The sequence below is a fragment of the Porites lutea genome, chromosome 1, assembly GCF_958299795.1.
Source record: "Porites lutea chromosome 1, jaPorLute2.1, whole genome shotgun sequence".
NCBI lineage: Eukaryota > Metazoa > Cnidaria > Anthozoa > Scleractinia > Poritidae > Porites > Porites lutea.
The window spans coordinates 56,754,304-56,779,015 of NC_133201.1; the positions used below are offsets into that span (position 1 = coordinate 56,754,304).

At 39.0% G+C, this 24,712-nt stretch overlaps 1 protein-coding gene across 2 annotated transcripts; it reads left to right on the forward strand.

Annotated features, from left to right (window-relative positions):
- The first annotated feature begins 723 nt into the window (after positions 1-723).
- Positions 724-24,555, forward strand: LOC140922843 (uncharacterized). 2 transcript variants are annotated; one of them, XM_073372877.1, is made up of 17 exons: positions 724-992; positions 3,629-3,838; positions 4,512-6,016; positions 7,875-8,112; positions 10,307-10,606; positions 10,836-11,132; positions 11,575-11,895; positions 12,953-13,194; positions 13,523-13,655; positions 14,404-14,706; positions 15,540-15,932; positions 16,431-16,594; positions 17,267-17,415; positions 17,921-18,048; positions 19,389-19,777; positions 20,976-21,173; positions 21,554-24,555. In XM_073372877.1, the coding sequence occupies exons 1-17, from the start codon at positions 860-862 to the stop codon at positions 22,175-22,177; spliced, it is 5,727 nt and encodes a 1,908-aa protein (XP_073228978.1). In that variant the 5' UTR covers positions 724-859; the 3' UTR covers positions 22,178-24,555. The 2 variants fall into 2 exon arrangements, with proteins under 2 accessions (XP_073228978.1, XP_073228986.1); XM_073372885.1 differs by having other exon boundaries at positions 20,979-21,173.
- Positions 24,556-24,712: the final 157 nt, after the last annotated feature.

Here is a 24,712-nt window from a genome sequence, read left to right on the forward strand (position 1 = left end):
GCCTAGCGCGGTGAATATAACGTCATAGTCCGAGATAGCTAACCAATCAGATTGCTTGAATTGCCAAGATCACTGAGTGTGTATATACTAAAAAAAGATATTAAAATGTAATAATAAATAAGTAAATAATAAATTGAAAAAACAGTAAGGCAACCAATCATTCGAAAGCCTCCACCGCTGAAATGGATTTCCGCGCCTGCCTCGAAATGATGACCAGTCTTGGGTCTGGCACGATGGAGATTTTGAGTTTCTTCTTTCCATTTTGTTTTTTAGCTGTTGTTCTTATAGGCCACTGCACAATCAAGATGTCTGCGAACAAATAGAAAACAACAACAACAACTTCAAAATTAAGGAATTTCAGGAGCCCATCAAATTTGATGGGCTCCTGGGAATTTTTACTAACGCACTTTCGGGATTTGGCCCCCCTTCGAGAAAACGCGCGAAAACGAAGAGGATCATGGGAAATCCTAAACTCTGCCGGTTCCTAAATCTTGTCTCCGTGGTAAACGCTTGTTTCTCCGTCTATCTTTGTGCTTAGTCACTGGTATTTCTTGCGTTTGGGTTATTTGGAAACAATTTCGTTGTGTGGGTGTTCGTTCAACTAATTCACACGACACACGGTTTACTTCGTGACGTCAGATACAATTCAATCAATATAAGTCTTACGATGCGTAACCGATCATACGTCGTCGAATGTTCTTCCTAGAGAGGTCAAAGCATATCTGCCCTGACCAAGTATTAAGTTTGCTAATTGCGAAACGCCTCAGCGTTTCTAATTTGCTTTACGTTAAAAAAGCAGATCGAACGAGTGTCGTGAACATTTTCTGCATGCTGAGTTAATTCTTTTGAATCTTGTTCGATGGAGCTAAGATTTGTCGTGTTGATACCGCTGTTGGTGATGTATTTTGCAAAAGACGAAGTGGATGGTTGGTTCAGAAGACGTCGTCGGAGGCGATGGAGTCCTCCGCCACCTCAACAGTGCATTGTTAGCGGTACGAATTTGCTTAATAGTCCTTGGTTTTTTACAGATTGCGATAAACTAGAGTTGTTTGTGTCGACTTCATCACTCTTAATATTAGTTACCTTTGTCACTGCTTTGTGTAATGTCGTTCAAAGAATGTTGGTTATTTACTCCAGACTAACAGAAAGTGTATGAGTCAACCTCTCGTGTTTTCTTTGGATCGATTGAGTCAAACTGTTGAAATATTTTGATTATTTACGTGTCTCTTTCCTTTGATTTCAAATTCTCCCTGAATACTTCAAGGTAAGGTCATTAAAAATGCAGTAACCAAAATAGTATAACTTTATATAAGAGCTCAAGATTTTTTAGGATTGTTCTTGCCTGTTTTAAAAATTCATTAATGAAGTGCAATTTCCTTTACAGCTTAAGAGGACACTTAAGCATATCTGAGCAGTTTGTGTTCCGAGAAACTGTAGCTTACATCTTGTTATTTTTATTCCATTTCCTTGTTTATTTTGAGAAGTCCATTAACATGCAGTTTCTTATTACGTGTAAGCTTATATAGGGTTGACCTCAAAACGTGCCTTGGCCCGTCCCAATAATTGTAAAAACGTTGCACTAAAATGGAATAGGCCAATATCTGGTAAGATTTCTGTACCCCATATATTTATTATACATGTACATGCAGCAATTTCATACAATTTCAGGCAAACAGTTAATATTGATAAAATGTGAGGTCCAAAAATGTATGCATAACAATAAATGTATGAGGCTATATGGAAATCTTTCCAATCTGAAATTGGTTCAGTTGAAAAAATCAAGTCACAAGGTAGCATTGTTTGACAGGGGAAGGGAATCAAAGTCAGTTTAGGGTTAAATTGTATATTGGGAGTTTTGGTGTGGATGATTGTTTGAAGTGAAAATTTGGAATTTTACCTTTTAGCAAAAAAGCAATATTTTTGAAGGGCAAACAAATTTTGTAGTGCTCTCTTGAGTAGCTAATCATGATTGTCACATTTCCGTGATAATAATTGTAGCATTTCACTCCAGCAGCATGATAACTGGTTGCTTCATGGTTGGTGAGCATGTAAAATTAATATTCTATAAAAACAAAGTTGTGAACACTCAGATATGACCAATCATGCATACCAAACAAGGCAAAGGATTGTTTCCAACATTATGTTATTGTTACAGAAGTGATGGTTTGTTTGGCTCATTTCACTTTCCAGTTCTGAAAATGTCCACTTTTCCAAAAATAACTACTGGGCAAAATTAAAAAGCATATTATAACAAAACTATTGTTCTAATAAGGCCTTAAACTGCTGTCAGGTTGCAAAGAAACTCATTTTTACAGCTTGCCATTCGGGCAAGCTGAAGCTAGCATTTACTAGCCCAGACTTCATTTCAACAAGCCCCAAAAGCTTTTTGACAAGCAGAATTGGTTTCACAGTTCTTCTGTTATTCGAATTCCTCCAAAAACATCACTTGGCCGTCGGGCAAGTTAAAAACGGAATTCACTAGCCCGATAGCAAAATCCACTAGCCCCGGGCTATCGGACACGACTTTCTTTGCACGCTGTGCTGTTTTCAAAAAAAGAATTGAAATCCAAGCTTTCGGCGATCAATGGCATCATCAGGGATGATGCAGTTGATCGACGGCGGAACACTTTTTTATTAACTTTCCTCTTCCTGTACTTTTGTGGTTTTTGAAAAAGTCAAGATATCTTGTAAGGTGAAGGTGATTGTTTTGAAAAACAGCATTAAAACATTTACATTTGAAAAAACAATGGTTACTATGGTAGTTGGAATGAAAAATATCTTAACCAGCCTTAGTGTGCTTAGGAATTTAGAAAAATTATTTCACATTGTAATTCCCAAGGGTTAAGAAATTGCAAATTTACCATCAAAAAAATAAATTTGTGAAACTTCGTTACAAAGGGCATGCTTTTGGCAGAGACAAGTAGCTGTTGCAGAGAAATGGCTGTTTTGGGGTGGAGGTGGGATGCAACTTGAAACCAGTTTTGGGAAGAAATGGGAGAGTGTTTGTACTGGTCTTTTTGAAAGCAAGCTTGTAGAAATGAAGCTTGCAATGGCATATTGATGTGTAACACCATTAAACTATAACTAAATCATTTGTTGGTGTTGAATATTTTTTTCTGTAAATATTTAACTAAATGCTCAGAACAAAAAGGGTCATCAGGATGGATAATTTTTTTTTTTTATGAGAACAGTTTAAGGTGTCTAACATTAAAAAGCTTCTTTTAAGAAGGTGAGCTTTTAAAGCATATTGATCTGCAGCATTATCAATTACTTTAACCAAATGCACATGAGTTAAAGGTGGCATTGCTGATTACAGTATTGATTATGTTAAGTTAAGGTGGAAAAAAAGAAAATAACATTTATCATTGAAAAATAGAATGGCCAAGTTTCTTGCAGACAAAGGGATCTTCACTGACATACAAAGCTAAAAAGCTAAAAATGAAAATGTAGGCATAAAATTTATATGTAAAAATAAAATGCAGATTAAAAACTTTTTGCAAATAAAAATAGTATAGTCATGAGAATGCAGCAGTGCTCTATTTTAGATACTCTAAGTTTTACTTGTAAAAACTTCTACATTCTTGGCTAGTTCTTATAAGTTTTGCAATCAATCTATTGTTATTTTTAGACTGGACAACTTGGAGTGAGTGCTCACAGAAGTGCCATATTGGTTCAAGGAGAAGATCACGTACCATTACTCAAGCTGCAACTTGGGGTGGTGATTGCCCATTTCACCTGAGTGAGCTTGAAGTTTGTGGTTCAGTTAATGGTGGCTGTCAGCATAACTGTGATCCTCATACTGGGCACTGCTCTTGTCTAGCAGGTTATACTGCGTCAGGTACACTGAACACTATTCATTAAGATATTGTGCTCACAAGTTAAGTTTGTTATTTAGTGCCCATATTATCGAAATTCAATGAAATAATGAATGTGATTTTGTCATGAGAACAAATTGTGGGAATTGATACAGAAGGAACTGTTATAGGTTGTTTTTCGACTTTTTTAACTTCTGGTTTTTAGAGTTTAGGAAGGCTTTTTTTTCTTTTTAGAATATCATCATCACATCTCACGGCTAAAATTTCTCTGGCAGTTTGACGTCAGAAGTGCCTCTTGTCCAGAGTCATCTCCACAAATATTGGAGTCATTTTTGAAAATGTAGTTTCACTTCATACTACATACATTAATATAAAATGAAGTATTAACTGATTTGTCACTAAGAACTATTGTCCAGAAAAGTTTAAAGAACTCTGTGCAGAAACAAAGAAAACAAACCACAGTAGACAAACTTTATTTCAGAAAGAAATTTTGTATCCCTTTGTAAACCAGGATTCCAGCAGTTTTAAGAATTTTGTCTGGCAGAAAACAAAATTCGGTGTTAGTGACCCTCAGTTGTGTCTTTTTGTGTCTTTTTTTTTAAGTAGGGTACTCTATATATATATATATATATATATATATATATATATATATATATATATATATTTTTTTTTTTGTTTTGTTTTTTTTTTTCACAGGTACTAACTGCAATGATATTAATGAGTGCCATCCATCCCCTGGGCCTTGCAGTCACATCTGTACAAACACTGTTGGTTCATACAAGTGTGAGTGTCCTACTGGTTATTATCTGACTGGTGATTCCCTTAACTGCGCTAAACATGACTGTGGCAGTCCAGCTGCTAAATTTCATCCCTGTCCACCAAACTCTTACACTGATCACATTTCTTCAGTTTGTGCCCAAGTGGCGACTATGTGTCCAGGAGGAACAACCTATGATACACAGTGTTCCTTGATCTGCCCTACAAACTATACACTTTCAAAGATTACAGCTCAGCCAAATGTGGAATTTGGAAAGACTTACAGCAGTGTTGACTTCCTGTCAGTGTCATCATCAATCATTTGCCGTAAGATGCTCACAGGGCAGTCAGACAATGTCTGGGATGTACCAGACAGTCAACTTAGCGATTATTACTGTCGACGATCAAATGATCCGCCTTTAAGCTTGACCCTGAATGGTTCTACTCTCATTGAACACGTGCCTGTGGGTACCATGATAGGGACTCTGTCTTCTCAAGATGCGCAACAAGGACAAACGTTTATGTACACAGTGCAGCGGCCAAGCTCTCTCGTGATAGCCCAAGGAGATAAATTAGTCAACATATGGGATAATCCCAGACTGAATGGAAATATCTCGCTGGATAATGGAAAGCTGTTAGTGACTGTAAGAACTACGGATAATGGTAATCCACCCATGTGGTTGGAAAAGACATTTGCTATTACAATTTCTGATGTTAACGACCCTCCAGAACAGTTGACATTGTCCAATTCTGTGGTTTATGAAAACGCAACTGTAGGAATGATAGTTGGTGAATTAAGGGCTGTTGATGGAGACGATCCTCCCAACACGGCACCTCATGCCAACTTTAAATGGGAGTTGCTTGATAACAACGGTGGTAAATTTGCTATCAGTGGCAATAAAGTCACTGTTGCTATGGATATGTCTGGTGAGGCTCAAAAAATGCACATGATAACCATCAAATGTTCAGATTTTGGAAACCCTGTGCAGTTTACGACTGAAAACTTCATAATAGACGTTTTGAATATAAATGATGCGCCCACTTCACTGCGTCTTATAGGTTCCACTGTTCATGAAATGGCGCCTGTTGGAACCGTTGTTGGACAGCTTGTTGTAACAGAGAAAGACGGTGATGATGTGTCCTTTGATATCAGCCAATCAGATGCTGACGCACTCAGTAAATTTCAACTTGAAAGAACTCGATGTGTAGGTCCCGGACATGAGTATGAATGCAAAGTTAATGTGACAGTCAATGCTGCTCTGGATTACGAGACAAAAGCGTGGCACAGGTTGAATGTACATGTTAACGATTCACAATCTCAGGCATTTAAACATTTTAACATTGAAATTATAAATGACAATGAGGCCCCGACAGCTGTCAATCTGACAGGATCTCACTCTGTGATGGAAAACTCTGTTGCTGGAACTGTTGTTGGTCAATTTGTGGTAGGTACATGTATACTATTATTTTTCAGTTAACGTGCATTGGATTTTAATTTATACACTGTACATGTTAAAAATAGCCAAGAGGGCCAGTACACTGCAGGGCTTTTGTTAGCTATAATCTTCTCATGAATAAATGAGTTAGTTTCAAAACAAATTGTGGTGTTGTGTTGGTGGGGGGTAGCTAAAGTGAAAAAAAAAAACTTTTAACTCTTTTTAATCTGGGTTCATAATGTAGTAAATTTACCACTGACAATGTGAAGACAGTTGAAAGCTGACTTTTGAAGCACTGACAGTTGTCATGCTCTTCAGATGAGTTGAGGATGGGGAGGGGGTTAGTTCTTGAAACATAAGCTTTTGAATCTCTGTATGCTCATTATAACTTTAATTAAAAGGAACTCATTCCCTTAAACTAAAATTTTGATATAACAGTCTCATGTTCATGAAGCTAGGGGCAAATGAAATGATAATTATTGTCTCCGGAATAGCTTTCCTGAAGATGATATCATGGCTTTTTCTTCTCTGATGGCTACAGGATGTGAAGAAAAAAGCCATCTTTTTTAAGCTTCCCACATTGTGTTTTGTTCAATTGGTCAATTATTGGAAAGGAAAGTGAAAACATTTAGAGGTGACCAACCATTTAACAGATTAGCCTGCAATCTGCAAGCAACGGCAATGCATGCAATAGCCTTCCTTGGAGATGTAATCCAAACCGGTGAATAGTGTCTGTGAAGCTGCACTGAGATCCTTGTTCTGGGCCAGCCGCCTACCGACTCTTCAAATTAGCGGAAGAGTGTTTTGAATTTCCTTTCAGCCTGATGGCAAATTGACAATGGCTCTTTTAACAGGCCAGTCATGGCACTTACTCAAATCCTGTTACACAGGTGGGGGTAGACCCAGAACAAGGATTTCACAGACTGACTTAACCAGCATCCATTTTAGTCTGTGGTGCAGGCTATCCATGCAAAAGCTTCAAATCCTGCTTCAAATCCTATTATATGCCATTGACTTCCGTCCTCAGTGTGCATGTTCAATGACCTATGTGCCATGAAATGGTAAAATTCCAAGGTTAAGATGAGCGTAATTAATTGCAGTGTAGTGTGAAAGATGTCATACTAGGTTTTGTAGCACCTGTTTCCCTTGTTCGTAGAGCAGAGCCTTCTGCATGGGTTCTCAATAGAGCTTGGAACAGTTGTTGCTCTGCTATTTTCAGCTCTACCATTGAAGGACGTATAATGAATTAGCAGTCCCTTAGGCTTTGTTCAGATACTGTATCTTTTTGCATGTTCAAAAAGTAATTGTACAAGAAAATGATCCCTTATTGAAATTGCTAAAACCAAAACTTTTTATGCAGGTTCACAGCCGTAAGATTGCAGGCAGTGGCTTAAATTGTTTATCAATAATTCTTTGCTACTTACATAGAGAAAAAGTGAAGACATATTCCTTAATGATTTGTCACAATTGGTCTGCTTTTTGCTTTGTGGCTTTTGTGGGCATGTTTGGAATTATGACATCCATGAGAGGCCCAGGCTCAAATGTTGTGAATTCAATATGGCAGCCATGTTTTGAGTTTGGAAACATAGTGATCGTTTAGTTGTTTTTTTTTTATAGGCTATACTTAACAAGACCATAGAAAGGTATACTGCAAAAGCAACTAACGTTAAAACTTCATGCAACCTGGCATAATTATAATGACAGTCTATCATCTGTTAAAAACTCTTTTACAGCCATAACACTTACTGTAGTACCATCACTGTGCTAACAGGCATAACTGGTTACAGGTTCTATTGACGTGCTTGTGGTTTGATAATAATACTGTGTTGTTTCTGCTAACATCGCACAATTTCCCTAACCTATGTAGGTGACTGATCCAGATAATGCAAAATCACCTTCACATCAAACACATACGTGTGTTTTTGATGCCAGTCAGGCTAGCGGCCAACACTATTTCATCATCACTACTCAACTGGTGTTAAAGGTACAAGGAGCTCAACAAATTGATTATGAGAAAATAAAAAATCTGACTTTCTCAGTGACCTGTACGGACAGTGGACATCCTCCTCTTTCATTGTCACGTGACTTTTTCATTTTAGTGAAGGGTAAGTCATATGAATATTTAAATGTACATGAATTTAATATCTGCTTATAAGCAATAATAAAAGGGAGACGTAGAGTCATGTTTATGGCAAATGGCAAACTTGAGATGCAAGTTGAGAATTTTTTTAATTTAGGAAAAGAGCAGATAAAAACTCTCCAAGGTAAAACTGACAAATGAACATGACACGAAACAACTTACTCCTGTGTACATGTAGTTGATACTGAATGGCAATATAGACAAGTAAACAGAAAACTTGGTCACTTGTTACAATAAATTTATTTGACATTTGCCGTTTGCCATAAACGTGATTCTAAATCTCTCTAATTGGTATTATGGTGTCCCCTTGAATGAAAGACATTCCTCAATTATTTCCCGACCCCACCTTGAATAATCTCCATTTGGTAGAAAAATATGAAATACTGTATAATTCATGGCAATGTTTATCTTTCACTAATTTGATTTGTCCTAGTCTTTTGGAAGTCAAAGCCCTAAAAAAACCTTTCGAGGTTTTCCCATTTTTGATGGTGATCAAAAGTTACAGAACAAATTGGAAATAGCACTAAAAAGAAGTTGGGTGATCGTACAAAAATGCCTGTGAAACGATTTTGTTACTTACACATTAAAGAATCCCCAAAATTCGAGGTCAATCGAACAAATTCTCTTGGAGTTATAGCTTTTTAAAGTGTCCCCTCTGAGGGGAAAATATACCTGTAAGTCGACAAAAAGGCAATATAAAAAAGTCCCTCTCTTTGAAACAAACAAACTGCACCCACAAATACTTCTCTGGAATTTGGGCCAATCAGCACTTGGATAAGATAATAATTATCTGTTTAGTTTTCATACACTTTTTATTTTCAAACAACTTCTCTTTTCGACTTTCGAGCCATGTTTGCATTGGGATCAATAGTGAAATCGACTTTTTTTCATGGCTGTGGAAATGTATGACCACAAATCCAGCCACCGCTTGGTCGAAAACCAAACCAGCCAGTTGAAGGAAAAGAAGATTAAAGACAGTTTGGTGGCTTCCACTGAGTTGACTTATAACATACTGTAGAGATATAAAGGATGATATAATTTTCAAAGCGATGCAACTGATTGGGTACCCAGTAGTTTTCTTTTGTCTTGGGTCTATTTTGGCTTAAGTTTTCCTTTTACTACATTAGCAAGTAACTGAGACAATTAATTAACAATTATATGAATGAGGCTGAGTAGGATATGAAGAATTAAGCAGATCAAGGAGGGTGTTATCCACCGAGGCCAATGTTTACTCTTTTCCATTTTTTGTTTCTTTTTCATAAAGATCCCACTAAAACCTTTACTAAGAGCCAAAAATTGAAATTTTAACAAAATTTTTCATCTGAAGGTATCCAGTAACCTCAATTAAGTAATCCTACCCACCCGCTCCTTTACAATTTCTCACTGCTGTTTACACTAGTCCATTTCTAGGTACACCTGTACCTAGAGTATAACAATGAATTTGAAGTTTACCTATGAGCACTGAAAACTAGTTTTAGAAAGCCCCAGTGTTCAGTTCATTTTATGTACTATAAAATGAGATATTAAAACAAAATTTCCAGGGTGAAAATTGAACTCTCTGGAACAAGATTGAGGTGTCCTTGAGAATTAAAGGATTTGCTCAGTTCGTAGTGCACTTGACTGCAGAGTGGGAGGTCAAGGGTTTGATTCCAGGGACCTGGCCAATACTCAGGGTCTTAAAATAACTGAGAAGTGAAGGTTCTGTCTTTGCCCTGCAAACAGCTACTATCTCGTCAAATTGGTTGAAACACTTGTCATGTTACACTTTCCCCAATGTTGGTTCACGTATCACCCACTTGCAAATGTATGTGAATCTCAACATTGGGGAAGGAGAGAAGAAGTACATATGGGAAAAAGTTAGATAAGTTGGTTGAGAAGGTGTGAAAATTCTAAGTTTCAGTCTAGTGTATCAAAGAAATTTGATGAGTATTGTAGACCTTTGTGTGGCTCTGATGACAACGTAAAATGGGGGTTCCATATGTAGTTGGAGACATAAGAAATAGTGTCCCCAATAATATTAATACGTCAGCGTTATATACTTTGACACTCAAATACAGCCCCATTTTTTGCTTCTTCCAAACCCTTGCGATCAGCATTTTTGGTGCACTCCATATCAGTATGCAACAATTAATGATTTTTCATATTATTACCTCCTTTAGATGTCAATGAGCCCCCTGTCAACCTGACATTATCGAGTATGACTGTAGATGAGAACTCTCCCCTGGGTACCCCTGTGGGATTGCTTTCATCAGATGATCCAGATGGCCCAGATGATGTACACACCTATAGCATTGTGGGTCCTATCAGTGCGCCATTCAGCATCGGTGGAATTAACAATAGAACACTTTTAGTGAATGGTAATTTGGATCATGAAACAGATCCAACTGTTTTAGTCACCATCAGAGTTACAGATACAGGAGGGCTTTCTGCCCAAAAAACTTTCAAAATCACAGTAAATGGTAAGTAATGTATTGCACAGATGCTTAGCTGTGGTGTTAAATGTAATTTTTCGTAGCTGAAAAAGAAGAAACAAAACACGCCATACACTGGAGAGTAATAATGCCAAGGTTGTGAATTTGCATGTCTCAATTTCGTAGTTGTAGATTTCAGATTCATCCTACATGTGTAATGAGCAAGATTTGTTCTGTTTCTACAATTAAGTTTTTCATAAATTTATGTTTCATTTAGATGTGAATGACCCTCCCAGCAACTTAACACTTTCTACACCGGTCTTAGAGGAAAACAGTGCAGAGCGAGTACTTATCAGCCCCATTATCCTTACCGATCAAGATGGAGACTTACCATCCTGCATGCTTTTGAACAGTGCAGGAGGGCGTGTCAAAGTTATCGGTACTAATCTGGTTGTAGGATCAACTGTGACAGACTATGAATCACTTACACCACCTCAGCAGTTCACAATAACATTAAACTGTTCTGATCAGCATGGCAGGTTTATCTGGAAGTCATTTGTCATTGCTGTTACAAGTAAGTGAACTGGAGACTAAATAAATAATAAATAAGTAAATAAAGATTTAGAGGCAGCACATCCACAGAGTGGTTCTTCGTCCACCTTTCCTGATCAAATTGGAATTTGGAAATGTTGCTTTTTGTGGAGTGGGGAAAACCGGAGTACCCAGAGAAAAACCTCTCAGAGCAAGGGAGAAAACCAATGACAAATTCAACCCACATAATTATGTCATCGACACTGAGGGCAAGTTTTGGAGGTGTGTGTGTGTGTGGGGGAGGGGGGGGGAGGGTGAGGATGGGGGATTCTAATCACAGGAGAGCTTTGATCAATCTTGCTCATAAAAAAATTGAGAGGGAGGGGGTAGTTAAAAAGACTTAAAAAGACTATTGGGCTTGTGCGTTCTAGCTACGACTTGCCCAAATAGCATCCTGCTTTAACAACATACTTCTCATTTTTCAGATGTTAATGAGCCACCAACAGAAGTCAAGTTGAGTGTGGCATCTGTTGATGAGAATGCTGCAGATACAGTGGTTGGACAAGTTACAGTTTCAGATGCAGATAAAGGGCAAAGTCATTATTGCACTGTGCATGAATTGATTGTTGATTCTGTGACAAGTACTGAAAAACTTGTTGCCAGTGACTTCTTTACTGTGGATAATGCATTAAAGCTCAGAACACTGAAAGGCTTGAACTTCGAAGCACAACGCAGCGTTGATATTGTTGTCAACTGTAGTGATGGACGTTTGTCAAAATCAGACTTGTTTTCTGTCGCAGTCAATGGTAAGTAAGAGGGGAACCATAGTACATTGCTCACGACAGATGTGAGGGGGGGGGGTGGCAAAGTTAGGAAAATCAAGTTTACTGACCCAGGATATTAATTTTCTGAAGAACTAGCCCAAGATTTGGTTAATGACTAAAAGGGTATTAACAAATGTCTCAAATGAAAACACACTCACTGCTGGTACCCCTAAAAGTTTAGCCTACATTAGACAGGCGAGTTTAATTTTTTGTACATTTTCATAACTAAGCATACTTTTTTGAAAACTTTATGCTGTTCAAGTTTCCTAGCATAGAACCCATTTATCAGGGTGCAAAGAAATTCAGTTTTACAGCTTGCCAGTCTGGCACCTGTAGCTATCATAATACAATCCTACATGTCATTTCAACTGGCGCCAAAAAAAAAACAAAATTGATTAGCGTTTATTACAGTTCTTCTGAAATTTTTGAATTCTCGAAAAAAACTTCACTTTCCCGTAGGGTAGGTTAAGAACAGAATTCATCAGCCCAATAGCAAAATCCACTCGCCCTTCGCTATCAGACACGACTTTCTTTGCTTCCTTTTTAATTTCCTGTACCAGACACCTTACATGCATAATTTTCATTTTTTTTTCTGTTCTCCTTACTAATACATGGTGTTGGAGGAAGTACTCTTCATCTCCGCCTTTAATAAGCATACTCTCCATGCCTTACAGTAAATGATATTTTTAACTCAACCCCACTAATGGGCCGCTAAGTGACGAGCATATTATGTTATGGGTACAACCATAGTTAATTAAAGTGGAATGGTTGGGAAATCCTTTGTTATAGGTTTTTGTTAGCTTTTTTGGAACTGACCGTGCACAACGTTCAAAAGCATTCCTATCATTTTGAAGTTATTGACCAATAGAAACATTGCATTAATTTATTCAGTTATGATTTGTGAACAGAAAACAAAGGATTGTGTACAGTCAGGGAGGTTCCAGCACCGTTGTTTTCAACTTTGATGTTTTCCGGGTTTCCTAACCAATCTCCTCTGCTAACTATGATACAACCATGTTTCTCTTCCCCTTTTTTTCAGATGTGAATGAGATTCCATCAGGTTTGTGTAATGTCCCCATCATGGTGGGTCTCAAGACGTCCGTCGGTGCTGTGATTGCAGAGTTAAATGGCAAAGATCCTGATAATGAAAATGTGATAACTGATCACCAGGCTAATCAAACTGTGATATTTAGGAATAAACAGCAGTTGTTTTACTCCATGAGTCCGGTGCAGAATTCCTGGCCTTTTGGAATCAGAGATGACAGTCTTTTTAAGAGCGGGGTAATTTTTTAATTTTTGTTTTGTTTTCTTTAATTTCTTTGATATCTCTTTCTGCCCTTGGGTTGTTTTCTTCCATGAGAACCTTTGTTCTCTTTGTTCGATTCTGTCTATCTCACTTAGAGATTTTTAATTGGCCTGCGAAAACAGCCGCCTCTCCTTGCTCCTCGCCGCGTGGGGCGTTTTGCTAGGAGTCCCTAGCGGTCCTAGCACCGGGAAGAGAGGAGAGGCATTTATTGGTAATTATGCTTGCTTCCATCTACAGCATTAATCGAGTAAATACGGTATCATGTCAGTCGGTGGTACATGTAATTATGTGTTCATTTTTCAGGCTATAACCCAGCCCCAGAACATCACAATTGGTGTACAAGTCAAGGATGATGGGGTAATTGTTGGGCGTGGTTATCAGTATATCCTAAGCACCCCCCTGTCTGCTGTTTTTAATTGCACTATTGTTGTATCAGGTATGGATAACCAAAGTGCTATACATACTGTAACATAACGACTGGAATTCTTCTCATAGTAGTCTGTTACCTAGTTTCCTTCGCCGCCGCTCGGACCGGAGTCACGCAACACTCTGTGGGCGGGGAGAATTGCGTGACTCCCTAAACCAAAAAGTAAATAAACTCGACAGTAAATGGCGAGTTATTCACGTGGCTCAGATGACCATGTAGAAATCAGGTAGTACAATTACGATGCATAAGAACAAATATTGGAAAACAGTCAATCCAATCCATAGCTGTTGACCTCTGGCAAAAATCTTCCCCATCATTTGAAAGACTCCCAAATCTCTTCTTCCCCCGCTTACTAAGATAACATCTATTGATTAGACAATTTGAAAGTTGACCATATTCGTTCTTTTCTTTTAAGGGTATAGTGTGTGTGTCTGTTATTTAGTTACTTTTTTTCCCTTTCTTTGCTACTATTTCACATGTCACCACTGTATTAAAAATATCTTTTTATAGCTAGGCGCTAGCGCGAAAACGTTTCTTAATGTAGCTTCTAGACATCCTTCTTAACTTAATACATAATTTTTTTTCTGTAACAATTTCTTCTTTTCTTTCCTATTGGAAAATGTAAAATTCTCTATTGGGATGCAATAATAAAGGTTGTTTAGTTGTCAATGTGCCGAGTTAGTACTTTTGGGTTAAATACATTCACAGTTATTAAAAAGGTGTTGACTTTCTTTGTTATCTCTTGAAAACTATACAGCAGAGTACCAGCCATTGGGTATCCTACTTGACTCAAGCAACGTGTCCGTCACAGCTGACAGTGGTGCAGTGGTCGGCAGTTTAACTACAGTTACCAAGAATCCTGGAGAAACATTCACCTATCAGCTGCTAGAGGAAAGATCGCTTCCTTTTCGTATCCAAGGCAACAAGCTTCTTGTTGCTAGGAAAGATGGTTTGGAGTTTCAAGTTTCCAGCTCTGGGGAGCCATTGATCGCTGTTTCTATAATCAGTAGAGGCAACATGTCTAATCCCCTCAGAGAGACTTTCTTTATCAGAATTGTTGGTAAGAATATAAGCCTGTTTGTTCCTTCCTTTTTAACGGTGTTATTGTGAGTTAGGCCCTCTTCACATGAGCCCGGTTGACCGAGCTGGCCCGGTTTCCGAGATCTCGCCTTACCTCCAAATCCTTTGTAAAATTTTCGATAGGTTCATATGAGAGGGCGGGCTGTCTCGGTTCCCGAGATCTCGGTAAGCGGGCTGGAAATTTTGCAGTATGAACACTTCAGCCCTGTTACCGAGATGAAAGCGGGATGAAAACTTCAGATGAATTTTGCATCGTCTTGCTCTGCCTGTTGTATCTCATTTCACAACAGCGGTACAGCTGAAGGGTTGCCAAAGCTATAATAGGCGCGAAAGTTATAACTTTGTTTTTGGCCATGTTTGTTTGTTTCTCGAATTTCGCGCCACAACTTGTCTTCGGCCTTTTCTCATCTCGGGAACCGGGCTGAAATTCCTAATATGAACATAAGGTGAAATTGGTCCCCGGTAAGCGGGCCAGCTCGGTCAACCATGCTCGTGTGAAGAGGCCCTTAGACGTTTGTGAGGATGTCAAAATACAGTCGGACCTCCATGTGAATAATTTATGGAGAGGATCGTTTCGGAAGATCCACTAAATTGTACTTCCTAATTTTGTTTCCCTTTTGAATGTCGTGCGTAAACATGCTGATAAAAATCAAAAATTGTGTGGCTTTTTTCTCTGCCTCACAAATTGACCTCGTTTTCAGTCCGCTTAAGCTTTTGCTTTATTTTTGCGTTGCCTTAAAACCATATGAATCGGTATATTGATCTTATTTTTAATTACCAGTAGATAATAGTTGTTCATTAATTTTCTTTTAGATGATAGACCTCATCCTGCCAAGATCTGTTTGTCTCCTCACATCGTCAATGAAAACCAGCCTGCGGGTACTGTCATAGGCCAGGTGATCATTGATGACTCATCGTCACCAATATTGACCTGTACTAAGCAGCATTGTTGTCCTGATAATGGCAGGCATTTTCCTTACGAATGCAATATTGATAACCCTGAGGAGAATGCGATTCTTCCCGATCTCTATAAGAATGTTACCGCGTTGTTTCTGTTGGATGAGGGGTTCCGTCTTCGCACGAGGGTCAAACTTAATTACAGCGACTTCGCCAATTCTAATGGCAGTGTGGATATTCAAGTGAGCTGTCAAGATACCAGGCATCCACTGCATTTTATTGGCAGTTCTGTTCGGGTTACTGTTGCAGGTAAGCGGGGCCAAAATCATCATCTCCCTAAAGGGTCTTATGTCAACATTTCAGATAAAAGACCAAACTTCATCGTGTAAAATACTAGAAAAGACGAATAGTACCATGGGAAAGTACTGTTGAAGAAGTTTTATTTGAGTGATAACACCATAGGATTTCATCTCAGTACAGACTCCACAGTTGGAACTACATACTAAATAAATAATACAAAGTGAAAGTACTGCTGAACAGGTGTCCTATGAATGGTCACACCGTAAGATTGCATCCAGCAAATCACAAGTTAAAAGTACGCACAAACAAATAGAATCAAGCGAAAGTACTGCTGAAGAGGTTTCACTTGAATGGTCACACCATAGGATTTCATCCACGGACACACCTGACAATAAATTAATAGCTCCGTTTGAAAGTACTGCTGTCCATTTCTGGGAGTTGTGCTTCTAGCTGGAGTCCATTAATTAAGAGCTAGTTGACTGTAATCTTTCTTTCCGCCCTTTGTAGATTGTCATAGCAATGTCTGTTCAGAAATCACCGCGTGTCCAGTCTGTCAGAATGGTGGCAGCTGTCAAGATGTGATTGATGGCTACAGCTGCCAGTGCATGGCGGGATTTACTGGTCGTCATTGTCAGACGAACATAGATGAATGTCAAGGAGTGAAGTGTTTGGTAAGTCACATGTTTTTTTTTTCCAGTTAATTCTTTAGCAAAAGTCTGCGCATATTGAGGCATAAATTGGCCACATGTTGGGGGATTATGACGGGTACTCTGGTTTTCCCTTCTACTTAAAAACCAACTCTTGTTAATTCCATTTTGATGTAGAACATGTATTCACAAGCGTTGTGAGTAAATAAATGTTGTCCACACACCAGTTAATAGAGAGCTTTAGAACTGAGAACGAGTACGAGAATTAACTTTAAGTTTTTGTGCGTGTTATCGAAAACAAAACAAAAAAGACACCCAGGAAAGCTTCATTGTACCTTTTTTCAGCAAAAAAGTTAGTACGGTTATTTATACTGAAGGAGGTTAAGCCCTCTCCTGGTAAAACTTCTTACATTTGATAACTTGTCTCCGCCACTACTCCGCACATTCTTGCCAAAATTCGTAGTAGAATGACGACGGCTATCACGTTTTCCCGCCAAAATGACGCTGGTTCACGCGTGAGCAATACGCAGTATGAGAACTGAATCTTGTACTCGTAGTCGTATTCGTCTCAGAATCTAAATCTCTCTAATATCAGTGAAGAAAAATACCCTTGATCATGCTCCCCATTGACCAAACAATGCCTAATAAATTTGTCTTCCGGTAACTGGCGTTCTTTTTTTCTAAAAATATAAACAGAATGGAGGTTCATGTGAGGATGGAATCGCTTCGTTTAAGTGTAAATGCGCTGCTGGATTCTCTGGAGAATTGTGTGAGCGGAGCCCGTCACTTTGTGCCGAATGTACCGAAGACACTATGTGCGTGACATTCACTGAAGCAGCCGTCAGGTAGGACATCTCCGCTCAACAAGAGAAAAGAAATCCCCATTATTTGCTTTGTTTGATAAAGCCTTGTTTCCACGTGATCTTAGAATATTAGGACCCGCATTAGAACGATTAAGGCGAACTCGATAGGGACGGCGACGCTTTCGTAAACGTCTCTTGAAAAGTGGTATCGCGTTGCTTCAAACTTTATTCGCGCTTATTCCATCTCGTTCAATCCATCAAATTTTGGCAAATGTTTTCTGGAGTTGATTTCTTAAGACTTTATCGAAGTTCAGGAAAAGAAAAAGAAAGTCGTTTTCTTGTGCTCATGTCCTGCACAAAACGGCAAATTAGCGAGGCACTCACGTCGTAGTCGTACAGTGACAGCAGAGAAATGTACAAAAAAGCTGATTAAACCTAGTGCTTTTTTGACGTTCCCGTTGCCGTCGCCGTCGTCGTTGCCGGCTCAAGCTCCTGTTGACTATATTCGGCATTCATTAAATGATTTACATCTTGGTTTGATTTGCAGGTGTTTAGGGACACAGTATCAGATTCCAATTCTTTTGAGCGAGACAGAGATCTCTGAAAAGAGAAAGGTTGAGCTGGAGGAGGAGTTAGGAAAACTATTGGATTCAAAAACAAATGACGCTGAAGCAGGTAACGTCAGCGGACGATTATTAGGTGATACGGGAAGGCTGGGTGGATCTGATACGCTAGTAACGTTGTACTTTACTTTTTACCGTTAACTGTCGGTTATAAGCACTCACCCCCAGCTAGAGTCCAATTTACCTGTAACCAAAAAATACATCCGATTATAACCGTCCCCCGGATATACCCCCCCCCCCCCCCACCCCTCTAGCCTGTATGAAACTGGATTCAATTTGTTACGCCGTTTTGAAGCTTAATAAAAACCAGTAAATGCAAAGCAGTACTGCTATAGCTTGTTTCGACGCGCTTTTTCTATTCCGTTTATGAGCCAATTCAGATTTAAGCCCCTCCGTTTATAACCCCTCCTAAAACCCTTTTCCCGGCGAAGCACATGGATTATAAACGGCAGTTGACGGTGTACGTTGTTTTATAGTTGATCTGTTTTTTAAAAAGCACTCGCTCCCTCATTGGTTATTTGGAGGTGATATGTCTCTGTGAAAGTATTGCTGCTTACTGCGCTTTTCACAAACATGCGAACTTTCAAGTTCAAAAGCCGCTTTCACAATTGCGTTTTTCGCTGCCGCCAATCATAATTACGATCACAAGCAACGAACCTTGAAACACAGAAACACACAAAACAAATCGAAGTCCACCAATCACCAATCACAATCCATGACCTTTTGAACCCGTTTAAGCAAAGTTCTGTTTCCTAAGAGGTCCGCTAAGATGATTGACTGCAGCGAAAACGCAAACACCAATTGGCTTTTGAACTTCAGAATTCGCGTGTTTTTGAAAAGCGCAGAAAATACAAAAGAAATGCAAGTTTTATATGAACCTGGTTTCACGAGTTTCCCAACATTAAAACTTAAGAACTCACGAGATGGTCGAGGTCTTATTTCTCAATCCATATGGTTTTGATATCTCTTCATATCAAGCACCGTAAGAAAGGTGGGGCGTTTATTTGTAAATACCCAAATCAGCGTCTCGGCGCTTATTAAATTATTTTCCGTTAATTTCCGTCATTTACGTTATACCCTTAACGTTTTTCTCGCCTCTGAGCGGACGACGTTGCAAAATCTGTGACCACAGATTATAAAGTGTCGCCATTGTTGACTGCTTATGTATTATACTACATGTACTTATGTCTTTGTCTTGATATTATAGCAAATTCCTAAACGACTCCTCCTTCGGAAAGTAGTCAACCTTGTTTCCCTCAAATCTCAGTGTTTTTCTTGGCGATTATTGATGTTATATTCTAAGGACAAAGAACTGACTGGTTTTCCTAGTAAATGAACTAGTAACGAAAGTTGATTTTCCAATAATTATATTATTGGTTGTTTTTGTTGCAGCTGCTGTAAGAAAAAGACGAGCGCTTTCAAATTTCTTCTACGTTGAAATTCTTCGGTACAACCAGACTGTGTCTCTTGGGCAGACTGTGGTGATCTTCACAGCACTAAATGCCAGCAATAACTACCACCCTCTTCTCGCTTCTCGAGCATGCGGTTTACTTGAAAACACCGCGAGAAGTTGCGTGGAAAACTGTGACATTCTGAAACTGGTTGGGTTGCCCTGTGGTCAAACAGGACTTATTAAGAACGATAAAAAGCCAACCGAGCAAGTCTCAAAAGGGCTGAATACTGGCGGAGTAGCGGGCATCGCTATATTTGTGGTTATCTTTGTGATTGCGGTTCTTTTTGCCGCCCTCTTTTACTACAGGAAAAAATACAGAGGAGCCAAGGTGATTAGAGTAGTTGCAAGTGAAATTCAATTCCCTCTAGTTGTATAAAAGCTGGATAGCGTAATCTCCCCGGGTTACCTTATTATAGGAAATTAACATCGTTTTGGCCCCAAATTCTCGATACACTTTTGACATTCTTGAATTTTTCTGACGGAGCGAACCTGCATCGATCAGTACGCTTTTCTAGCAGGGTCGTACGGCCCTCATAAGGGATTTTTTTTATATGGTTTTCCAACGTAATTCCTCGCGAGGCCGTATGATAAAGAGATTTATTCAGTGGATAGTGTTATCCATCTTGTGAGCAACGGAGGCCCTGGCTATCAGTATTGTATTTAACCTTCAGTACTCTAGTGAAAGAGCATCTTGGACTGCTGGGAAAGCCCTTTTTTTTCCTTTTATAAGATTTCGTATGTTGCTTCTTACAATCAACGCTCGACGTTCATTGTCACCTCTGATTAATACTCGTAGTCTTGGAAAAATCGTCGATGTTGTCTGCCTTCATCATAAGGATGTAAGTCACACAGCTCGGTTACAAAATCATGTTTCTCAATAGAGAGGAGAAGCCGTTACGTCACGTTGTCATGGTAGCAAACTTTCGGGATCTCAACAAACCATGGTGCTGCAAATATGACAGAAAAAAAAAAACGGAAAAATTGTTATGTATTCCTTTGTATGACTTTCCTGTGCTTGATTGCACACAACAACACTGTAGCCCATACTTTTCTTCCATCATTTGAAAATGCAAATGACCGTCTCTGTCAAGAAAGGTTGATGAGATCAAGAAATTTTGCTCCCACAGTAACGTGACGTCACAGTTCTCCTTTCAAAAGTACCCCCCCCCCCCCCGCTAATATTTGAAAAGGACTCCCACTGGCCCCTCCCTCCTTAGGCAGTAAACCTCCTAAACTCGAGCGTCTTTTTCCTTTGGAAGAGAACATGTTACGTGCTATTGAACAAAACCTTAAAACTCTCAAGGACGAGTAAAACTCACTCGCACGTGATCAGGTCGTGTACCTTAAAATCGCAGGAAATCTACCTGCCAGTCGCGCCAAGCAAAAAACTATTTTGCAGTCATGGTCTAAAAACCAATTTATAATTTGTTTATTTTCCCCCAAACGAAGAGCCCAGGGAAACAAGACCCACATTCTCTTTCAGGGACAATATTTTAAGATTAAAGTTCTATTTTTTCTACACACAGCAGGAGCATGGGACAGTTGGTTACCAGGCCAACACGGAGGGAATCGATTTCTCCAATGAAATATACGGTGATAATAGAAAGGTTGCGGTAACGCCACCGTCCAATAGAGACTGGGCCGAGCGATTGAGAAAGGAATCGGATATTCATTTGCAACACAACTTGGATCCAACTTCAGTCATCAAAAGAAATGATATTAAGGTAACTAAGATGAATCACTTGTGGAGTTATGCAATGTATTTAAGTTGCAGTCGACGTCTGATCCAAGTGTAAATAGCCTTACAGGTATTCATTTGTGGTATAATAAGCTTTCGTCATAAGGGTAAGATAAACGGCTGTCGACCTAAAGAAATAAAAATGCTGTCTGTTTAAAATAGCCCGTTCAAATAAACTGCGGATTTAAACAAACGTCGGGTCCACCAGTGTTTAACAGAAAGCTTTTACAACAATAACAACAACAACAATATAGTAAAAAAAAAAACGAAACAAAACAGGGGGCGTTCAATTGAGAATATAGGGCCCTGTCATGACTCTAAGTGTTTTGTGTTGTTTTTACTGAATGAAACACTCTGTTTTCTCAGGTTATGGAGAATCCCATGTATGTTCGAGTTGGCGAACAAAATGAAGGCTATGCCAGTCCACTTCAAAGTGTAAAGTCGGTAAGTTTGCCTGATGTCAGATCACCAAAAGCCGAGAAAAAGGAAGACATCTACTTAAAACCCATTAATGAGGACGTCAATGGTCCGCTTGGGGCGTGTTATGCTCGCTCCACTCCAATGCTTGTATCTCTTGGCTCTGACGCGCAAAAACTTCAAAAGGATGAAACTTGGTCGTCCGAAAACGATATAGACACGTACATGAAAGGAGCGAAAGCCAAAGTCCGTGCTGCCAATGCGACTAAAATGAAGAAGTTTAAACGTCAAAGAAGCGACGAAAAAGTAAAAACGAACGATGAGACTGAGTCGTTGAACAACAGTGAGATGCCCTCGTCTTTTGAAAATCCAATTTACAGCGATAATAACAGAAGAGAAGAAGCACACTCCACCGGAAATCCAACCTACTCAACTATCCCTGCCCTACTAAGAGGAGCTTCTCCTCTGCCTCCGATTCCTACACGAACTACTAATGGAAGACCGTCGGAACTGCTCGAGATACGAGAAGACGACACGTACGAGTCACTGAACTTTGGTCAGGCCGACGCGTGAAATGATTGCCATGTCTACCTCGGAAGTCCCTGTGGCGGGGAAGGGGGGTGGGGGGGGGGGGGAAGGTTAGGGTGGACTTTATTAATAACGGATAGGTGTGTGCCGCCCAGGGTCTTAAACCCTGACCTCATTTAAGGATGAGACAAACGAAAATTCATACCCAATTTTAGGCCCAAATCTGGAAAATGACGCCCTATTCAAGGGGAAAAACAAAAAATAAGAATTGAATGGCAACACATTTGCCTTCATTAAATCGCTTTCCTAAAACCCCAACGAATAGTTCAGTTATAACAGATGGTTTGTGTCTCATCTAGCAGTCAGTTAGTCTCATTAGTTGATACAATATAGGTACCGTAACTAACGACACAACGCCAAGAAGGGCAAATGTGATACCTTATTAACGGATCGAGGCACTCAAAACCATACGCTATCGGGCGGCACATACATATCTAGCCTAAAAGGAAGTACTCACCCACACCCCCCCCCCCCCCCCACACCCCACACCCACCATGGGGGGTGTTAGTCTTAGTTATGTCTCCTTCAAATTTTCAAAAGACGGAAAGGTGTAGTGGAATTTTAGCTTTTTTAATAAGGAAATAATATAAAAAACATCACATCACTCTTAGAAGTGATTAGTATTTAAGAGGGATTTTTAAAAGAAAAGCTTTTGCTAATTTAGAGATGTGTTAAAACAGTGACTGTACTATAAAATGGACTAGAAAACATATTAGCAGTAGAAGCAGAAAAACGGTTGAGAAGAGTTACTCAATCATACCAGCTAAACTTCATACTATCACTCCAGAATCTTTTGTAAAGAAAAATCCCATTTAGCAGTTTAGTCATTAGATAACCGGACTGACGATCGCGTTTTTAGTTAACGCAAGCGACAGTAAATACCATCGGATAATGATTTCCCCTGCCAGTTAATTAGGTTGACGCTTTTCAGTTTTCTGATAAAGCTTGTTTTCACTTAAACGGCGGTACTATTTACTTGATCATTTCAATCTTTCTGTTGAAAGTTGACTCCATTTTTAAACTAAAACTTTCATTTTATGTCCTTATTAGGAACACTAACAAACTGTACATACATTCGCATTTTTTATGGCCCAGCAACACAGCTTTATTCTCGGAAAAGTAACGGCGACTAAGTAGCGATAACCGGCCTGAGTTCGGAGTTTGACATTTTTTTTTTCCACTTCGTAACTCGCATCATTAGCTATTCACAGAGCGGCATTAAATGTCGCGAAACTAAACTTTGCCTAGTTGCCGTTACTGAGTAGTCGGGGGTCGCGTTAGGACACTGAGTTTTCGTGTAAAAAGTGTTGTTTTGGTCTTTTCGTGTAAGGAACATGCGAATGTGTATTTTCTTAACAGGGGAGGGGAGGGAGACGAATGGTTGTACCAGAGGTATTTTTATTTAATTTATATTTTACTGCATGGATTTCTTATTGGACATGGATTTCGTCATCATTTTTCAAGCTTTGTTTATACCCTTCGTGTGTGTTTGTGTGTTTTTTTACATGGATTTCTTTCTTTTGTTATTATGTTATTACTCTCCTATCTCGCTTTTAACTGTTTTTTTATTTTTCTAAATGTACCATGATATTTTGTGCATATCTCTAAGCTCAGATCATCAGAACAACGAAGCAAACGTTTTTCGTCATTTAAATTAAGTTAAACTATTTAGAAGACCACCATGATATGCAGGTTTGAGCAGGGCGTGCATGTAATGCAATCCTGACTCTTCCCCGAGCGTCACGTCTAAATAATACGCATACGTACTCAGCACATTTGAACACCCCACGCAGCATAACCTGCCAGCAGTACGCGCGCGAGCGGCGAGTGAGTTAAAAATCTTTAAAGATTCCTCAATCACACAGATTCATCTACGTTCTCTGAATGGTGTTATGTCATTCTAACAAATGAGACTAGACTATTTACTCTACGGCGTATCTTATCCTGCTTATCATCTGATAAAGAGTATCGTAGTTTTCTTCAAAAACGGGCAAATTTTACATTTTTTTACATATATAGCTGTAAATAGTCTAATCTTTGTATCACTGTAAATTATTTAATTCATCATCGAACTACGAAGTTCGATCAAGTTTAGCTAAAATGTTGTAAATAGTGTTTTTGCCAAACGTCGAAAAAGATGCAAAAAATCTCTTTTATAAGAGACTTTTTTTGTAACATACGGTTTAGAGAAAGAATTTGGAATTTAATCGGGCGTTTGGAATAGCAAATAGTTGAAATAGGGAGAGGGAGGGTTAAAAACTTACATTTAAATCCTGGCAAGGTTAGAAAGAAATATTGATAGATAAATGAATTCATAATGGAACGAGGAAATTTTGAATAAAACATCTTTTAGCTGCAAACAACGCGAGTGTTAGTTGTGGTTTCATAGAGAGAATATCAATTTTCTGCAGTATATTTGCTGTGCATTTATCGTGGTGTTTTACAAACCCAAGTAAACGCGGTCACACTCGAGCTTGTTTAGGTTGAAACTTGTCACGTGGCACGTGCAATACGTCTCTT